The 7,833-nt window shown below is 47.4% G+C and overlaps 1 protein-coding gene across 1 annotated transcript in view; it reads right to left on the reverse strand.

The window, feature by feature from the left end:
• The window catches only part of ILVBL (ilvB acetolactate synthase like), an 11,051-nt gene extending 7,388 nt beyond the window's left edge, over positions 1-3,663 (reverse strand). Inside the window, exons 1-5 of the mRNA XM_027850880.1 lie at positions 3,512-3,663; positions 2,135-2,336; positions 1,752-1,879; positions 1,486-1,624; positions 1,236-1,347 (exon numbers count right to left, since the gene is read on the reverse strand). Coding sequence (XP_027706681.1) covers positions 1,236-1,347; positions 1,486-1,624; positions 1,752-1,879; positions 2,135-2,336; positions 3,512-3,628 — 698 coding nt within the window. The 5' untranslated portion in view covers positions 3,629-3,663. The remainder of the gene's footprint in view (positions 1-1,235; positions 1,348-1,485; positions 1,625-1,751; positions 1,880-2,134; positions 2,337-3,511) is intronic.
• Between the last annotated feature and the right edge of the window lie 4,170 nt (positions 3,664-7,833).

The following is a 7,833-nucleotide window of genomic DNA, read 5'->3' on the forward strand; positions in this document are numbered from 1 at the left end:
TGTGTGTGTGTGTGTGTGTGTGTGTGTGTGTGTGTGTGTGTGTGTGTATTATAACTGTATTTCCAAATAATTAGTTTCCTTTAGAATTCTATGTGCTTTATTTCATACATTTAAAAACATTATTCTGAGAAGGGTCCATAGGCTTCGCCAGAATGCCAAAGGGGCCCATAACACAAACAAATAAATAAATAGGTAATCGAGTAAGTAAATAAATAGTCGAATAGATAAAACAAATGAATGGATTGATAGATAAGTAAGATTTATGTATCTCTTTAAGATTTGCAAAGCACTTTGCAAAATGTCTCATTTTAGGCTCACAACACCCCGGAAGGTAGGTGCTATTATTATCTCCATTTTACAGGCTAGGAAACTGAGGCAAACAGCAGTTAAGTGATTTGCCCAGGATCACAGATCTAGAAAGCATCTGAGGGCAGATTTGAAGTCAGGTCTTCCAGACTCCTGCCCGGTGCTCTTGTGCACTATGGCGCCACCTAGCTGCCTCTAAAAGAACAAAAAAGGTTAAGGACTCCTGTCCCAGTCTCTCCTTTCCAATGCATTGTACTTGGCTCAAGAACTTACAATGGCTCCCCATTACTTGCTTTATCCAAGTGAACCACTGTCCCATCTGGCTATCAAGCCTCATCAGTCGGTCCCAACTTTAAGCAATAACCTTATCTCCCCTCTACACACCCTCTTTCTCAAATATAGAAGATACCCTGGCCTTGGGCAGGTAGTTCTCAGGGTCTGCATGGCCCTTCCCTCCTCATCTCCAGCAGTCTATCCACACAGCACAGCCAACTCAGTAACAGAATGAAAGGTTCTTAAAGGAAGATCCAGTTTGCACTTTTATCTCTGTACATCCCAACCACCTTACTCACAGTAGAAGCTTAATAAACATCTGTTAAATTGATTTACTGAACTCAAATGCTCCCTCCTCCTCAAAGCTTTTCATACTGCTCCAGGACATTTTGATGTCTCTGAACACCTACGGCACATATGCCCTGACTCTCTGATTGTTTCATCAATCTGAGTCTAGAACCCCAATGAAACAATGAGCTAGCTCAGTGAGGACAAGCACCAAGTCTCCAAGTCTCCTCCTCTTCTCTCTCCTATAGGCCAGGGGAAAGCTGGCTTTGTAAGTGCCTGCTGATATACTGAACGGGAAGGCTGGGGAAAAGGACAAGATGGATGAAGGAAGAAGCAAGAGGACGAGGGAGAAGCAGGGGGGTTCTCACCAGGAGACAAGCTTTCCCATGAGGCTCCTTGGGTCTTTGGAGGGCATCACCTCCTTCTGCACCAAGAAGTAAGGGTAGAGCACATCGATGGGGAGCTCCACAAATACAGGGCCTGGGAATGGGGGCACAGGAGGCTACCTCATCTGCTCCATCCTTCTCAAGACCCCATTCTCCCTCTGACACATCCCACCCCTCAGCATAATCCCTCTTTCACTGGCCACCCCCAACCCCAACCCCATCCCCTGCCTACCTGGGGTACCAGACTGGGCAGCAGCAAATGCAGCCCGAAGAGTAGGGATGATGTCACGGACCCGGCGGACAGAGGCACAGAACTTGCAGAGTGGCCGGAACAGAGACATCTGGTCGATGCCCTGAAGTGGCCCCCGGCCCTGACACAAGGAAAGATTGCCACTATAGGTCCCACTACATACCTTCTCCTCTTGCCACCACCTAGCCTTGAGCAAACTAGGCTTTATCACGGTAACACCAATGCTTGACGGCCAGCCCCCACCTCACCTGCAGCAATGTACTGGCTGCCCCTCCCAAAAGCAGCACAGGTGACTGGGCCATCTGGGCATTCTTCACAGCAGTCACTGTGTTGGTAAGGCCAGGCCCAGCTGTCACTGCAGCAACACCCACAGTCCCTGTCACAGACAAATCCTCTTTATCAGCAAAGTCAACATTCATTTATTCAACAAGTATTCACTGAGGTTCTAATGTGCATAAGCACTGAAGATTCATCTCCAATCACTCATCAATACCCACCATGGGAACAATTGCACAGACCTACTCAAAAGGACACCCACACCTCCCCAGAGTCCTACTCAGTAACCACAGTAATATCTATTCTCCTTCACTCTCCCTTACTTAGGGAAGGGACATAGGAATCAAGGTCCCACCTGAGAGCCGGGCCACAGCATCGGCAGCAAAGACAGCCGTGGCCTCCTGACGGGTATCGACCACCCGGATGCCTAGCTTCTCAGCCGCCACCAGCATTGGAGAAATGTGTCCACCCACCAACGTAAATATGAATCGCACGCCATGGGCCCTCAGCACTGTGGCCACACTCTCCCCACCATGCCGTGAACTAGATTTGTCCACCTAGAACAGGACAGGTAAGGAGTAAGGGAGCAGGAAGGATCTAAGGAGGGCATGGCAGAAGGGCAGCAGAGTGTGGGAGCAATTCATCTAGTACCCTGGCTTGGTGGGTGTGCTCATTCACTTGAAACATTGGAGACCTTAGGGCAAGAACCAAGCGCCAGCGGTTACAGTTCTTTTACAAGGATCCATTTACAACTGAGCAAACGGGGTCAGGGCTCTGAGTAGGGTCTTGTCCCAAAGGGGAACTGCAGAGGATTCCAAAGCATGGCATAGAATCTCCCTAACCTATCCTTCCCTCCTCCCTATTGCTATAGTATGTCCTGGACTCCTGCTCAGCTGGAAGGCAGTATATCCCAGTCAGAGGAAAGGCCTAGAGGACTAGCTGGCCTCATTTCATGACTGCACCCTGAAGCGTCTCACAACTTGTTCAACTCCCTCAGAGCCCTGGGACAGAGCCAGTTTAATACCGGGCATCAACTCAGGAAGACTTCCGTGCCCACTTCAGCTAGACTTCAGCTTCTGTTCTCATTCCCACCCCTCCCTACCACAAAAGGTTCAAGAGAACAGTGAGCTGTGTAAAGTGTTTTGGGATCCTTAGATCGGACAGCATGGTGATAACTTCAGAACTCATGGAAAGTCAGTGGAGCTGGTAAGGAACAAAGGGTGGCTTGTGTGGTTAGATGCAGAGGCCCAGCACTATCTCTAGCACCTGGAGTTTCTCCTCTTCACTACCACCACCCCCACAACTCCCATCCCAGGCAGGCAAAGTACAACTGTGAAGTTCAAGGAAGGGCCTGGGCAAGAAGACCGGGGAAAATGAGGCAAGCACAGAAAGATTTGGGGATGGGGAAGGTGGACAAATGAAGGAAGGGAGAAGAGAGGGAAGGAGGGAGGGGAGAGGAGGATGGAAGCTGGAGGAAGGGTTTTAAATGTGCCCTCCACCGGGAAGCCTGCCCTGGTCCCCATGCCCTGCAGTAGTGACCTTGTCCCTCCGGAGGCACACAGCACTCTGGCCCTCTCTGAGCTTGCACTGTAGGATATTAGTGATGTGTGTGTGTTACACGCGCGCCCACAGACCCAGAATGCCCTGGAGCTCCTGGGCACAGGGCCCGAGGCTTAGCTAAGCCCGATTCCGGCCCGGGGGCAGTGCCGCCTCCCTCCCCGGCCCCGGGCACCTGGTGCAGGAGCTGGTAGAAGAGGCCCAGGCGATGTGCGACTCCCAGCAGGATGGCCGCCAGGGCCCCGCAGGCCAAGAGAACGCAGCAAGGGACCGAGGCCCAACCCGCCTCCATGTCCAAGCTAACGCGCGGACACGGGACCCCGCTCGGCTCCGGGCCGCCCTATGCCCCGGCCGCACCACGCCCCATCGCCTCTCCTGGCCACCTACGTGGGCGGGGCTTCGCAAATTCGGGATAAGCTCCGCCCCACCCTGCGTGGGCACGTCTCCCATCCGCCTGAGCCACGCCCCTCGGCTCCAGGGATTGGTGGCTCCTCCGCCCCTCCCGCTCTCCTCCGTCTCCCCTGCGGGAACAGAGGGCGCTCTGCGGTTTGGCCAGCCCTTATCCTCACGTGACTGGCGCCTCCCAGTCAAGTGGAGGGAAAAGGCCCCTGAATTCTAAGTCTTCCGCCTTCTGGACATTAAGGACATTAAGGACATTAAGGACATCCGGGTCCTTACTGTAGGTTACCGCCTTCGGAGGGAAGAGGAGGAGAAGGAAAAAAGAAACCAGTTGTTCAGAAACTCTGCTCACAGATAACTTTTGCCTCTCACAGGCCCCGCCCTCATCATGGCCCCTACCTCTTCGCAAGAGGCAAAGAGGGAGAGGGGGAAGGGGAAGGGGGTCCTATAACCCTCCCCACCCCATCATGGCCACCATAACCTCGAGGAGACCCCCCCCTCCGCCAAAACCTCGAGGCCACGCCCCGTGAGGTCATGTTCTTCGCTTCCATGTTACTGGCTTCACCTCGTTACTTACAGCCCCGGTTACGTCCCCTCCCTCACCTGCTCCGCCCCAAACTCTCCTCGTTTGGAGCCCCCACCCCATAAATCTCTCAGCCCACCTCCTTGCCACCTACACCCCACTGCGCATACCCAAGGCCATTGTCACCCACCCCTACCTCCCTGCTTTCCTTCTGCAACTTTAAGCAAATATTCCCATTCATTTGGGGCAGCTAGGTGGTGCAATGGAGAGAGCCCTGGACCTGAGGTCAAGAAGATCTGAGTGCAAATCCAGCCTCAGACACTTCCTAGCAGTATGACCCTGGGCAAGCGACTTAACCTCTGTTCCTCATTTGTTAAATGGGAATGATAACAGCACACGAGGGCAAAATGAGATAACATTTGCAAGGTGTTTTGCAAACCTCAAAGTGTTATATAAATACTCGCTATGATTATTCATCCTCTGCCCTGATGCTTACTTCAGGAGTTCAGAATTGGAAGGAAACTATACTGGTTTCCCATTCTCCATGCCAAGGTTCTGTTCTGGGTCCAGGTTCAATGATCTCTATGCGGAAGATTCTCAATTCACTTTCCAGCCTTATTCTCTCTCTTTCCTGGGCTCTGGGCTATCTATTGGCTGTTAGAACTAGATGTCCTGAAAGGGTGATATCATAAGCAAATTAGGGGAGCATGGAAAATTTTACCTGTCAGATCCATGCATAAGGGAAGAACTGATGACCAAGCAAGAGATAGAGAGCTTTGCAGGATGTAAAATAGATAATTTTGATTACATTAATTTAAGGTTTAGACCAAACAAAACCGATGTTGCCAAGAATAAAGGAAAACAGGAAACTGGGGAAAGTTTTTTTTTGTTTTTTGTTTGTTTTTACAGTCAGTTTCTCTGATAAAGCCCTCATTTCTCAAATCTATAGAAAACTGAGTCAAATTTATAATAGGAATCATTCCCCAACTGAAATGGTCAAAGGATATGAGAGCAACTAGGTGGTGCCCTGGAATGAGTGCTAGGCCTAAGGTGAGGAAGACTCATCTTTCTGAGTTCAAATCTGGCCTCATACACTGACTAACTGTGTGACCCTGGGCAAGTCACTCAACCCTGTTTACCTCAGTTTCCTCATCTGTAAGATGAGCTAGAGAAGGAAATGGCAAACCACTCCAGTATCTTCCCAAATGGAGTCGTGAAGAGTCAGATTCAGACATGACTGAAATGAGTGAATAACAACAAAGAATATGAACAGGCAGGTTTCAGAAGAAATTAAAGCTATGTATAGTCATATGAATGAATGCTCTAAATTACTATTGATCAGAGAAATGCAAATTAAAACAACTCTGAAGTATCACCTCACACCTATCGATTAGATAATATTGGATAATAAAATGATAAATGTTGGAGGGGATGTGGAAATATTGGGACATTGATGCACTATTGATAGACTTATGAACTGATCCAAACATTCTGGAGAGCAATTTGAAACTATGCCCAAAGGGCATACCCTTTGAGCCAGTGATACCATTAGTAGTGATATTGTATCTGTATTCTAAAGAGATCAAAGAAAAAGGAAAATGACTAATGTGTGCAAAAAACATTTATAAAAGCTGTTTTTGTGGTGGCAAAGAATTAGAAATTGAAGGGATGCCCATCAATTGGGGAGTGGCTGAACAAGTTGTGGTATATGATCGTGATGGAATACTACTGTGCCATAAGAAATGACAAGCAGGATGGGCTCAAAAAACCTGAAAAAACTCATATAAACTGATGCAAACTGAAATGAGCAGAACCAGGATAACATTGTACGCAATAACAGCAATATTGTACAATAATCAACCACAGATGACTTAATTATTCTCAGCAATACAATGATCCAAAGGACTTATGATGAAAAATGCTATCCACTCCAGAGAAACAACTGATAGAATCTGAATGCAGATTGAAGCATACTCTTTTTTACCTTCTTAATTCTTCTTGGGTTTTTTTTTTTTTGGTCTGTGTTTTCTTCTGCAATGTGACTAATAAGGAAATATGTTTTGCATGAGTGCACACATATAACCAATATCAAATTGCTTGTCTTCTCAATGAGGAGGGAGGAAGGGAGGGAAAAAATTTGAAACTTAAAAATTTTTTTTAATGTTTAAAAAAATTTTACATGTAATTGAGAAAATAAAATAAATAAAATTTTAAAAAGAACTAGATGTCCAAGAGGAATCTCAAACTCAGTATGTCCAAAACAGAACTCTATCTTTCTGCAAAAATCCTCCCCTCTTCTGAACATTCTCTATTACATTCAAGGTCACCACTGTCCCTCCCATTCACCCAGCATCCCAACCTTAGTGTTGCCCTCCACTCCTCACTCTCACTCATCCCCCAAATTTAGTTCATCACCTCACATTATTTCTAGCATAGAGATACTCCCCATTCTCCACTCACATAGCTGCCTCCCAAAGTTCAGGCCCTCATCACCTCTTGCTTAGACTGTTCCAATAGCCTTATAATCAGTCTCTCCTGCCTCAAGTCTCTCCCCATTCCAGTCTATCCTCCACACCGCTGTCAAAATGGTTTTCCTAAAGTGCAGGTTTGATCATGTCACCCAACTACTCATTAGATTCCAGTGGCTCCCTATTACCTCCAAAGTCCTCTGTTTGACATTTAAAACTCTTCACAACTTGACCCCTTACTACCTTTCCTGTCTTCTTTTACTTCACTTCTCTCTGCACACTCTGTCATTCAGTACACTGGCCTATTTGGTATTTTTCAGACATAGCAACCCATCTTCTGACTCTGCACCTTTGCACTGGCTGTCCTCCATTCCTAGAATACCCTTCCTATTCCTCCCCTTATCTCCTCTAATTTTTCCTGGTTTCCTTCAAGACCCAGCTCAAACTCAAGGCAAGGCAACAAATAATAAGCATTGATTAAAAGCTTATTCTGTGCCAGGAAGTGTGCTTAGCACACGGCCGGGTGCTGAAGTCCAGAAAGTGAGAACAATAAATCAGAAAATCCACGAAAGTGAATAAGTTCTTTTTTTTTTCTTTTTTTGTTTGGTGAGGCAATTGGGGTTAAGTGACTTGCCCAGAGTCACACAGCTAGTGAGTGTTATGTGTCGGAGGCTGGATTTGAACTCACGTCCTCCTTACTCCAGGGCTGGTGCTCTATCCACTGAACCACCTAGCTGCTCCCTCCTCTGTTTTCTTACAGCTTCTTTCTCCACAAACAATCCAAGACACCTTCCCCCACCTCTCACAAGAATCCTTTTTCCAAAACATTTATTGCTGATGTATTTGAATCGATTGCATACCACAAAACCATTAGTCCCAGATCAGATTCTATCAGGAAGCTTTACTTGATCCCGCTAGTTGGGGAAGACCTTCTCCTCAGACCTCACATTGCATGTAGCTTTGTAACTTCCTAGTACATTTTACAATACATGATACCACACAATATCTACATTAGTGTCTTATTTCTCTAATAGGCTCTCAGGTCCATGAGGTCTCGTGTCTCATCTAAACTTGGTGTCTCCCGCAATTTGAGCACAATGTTCTGCC

This window comes from Vombatus ursinus, unplaced genomic scaffold (assembly GCF_900497805.2).
Source record: "Vombatus ursinus unplaced genomic scaffold, bare-nosed wombat genome assembly UNPS02009173.1, whole genome shotgun sequence".
Classification (NCBI taxonomy): domain Eukaryota; kingdom Metazoa; phylum Chordata; class Mammalia; order Diprotodontia; family Vombatidae; genus Vombatus; species Vombatus ursinus.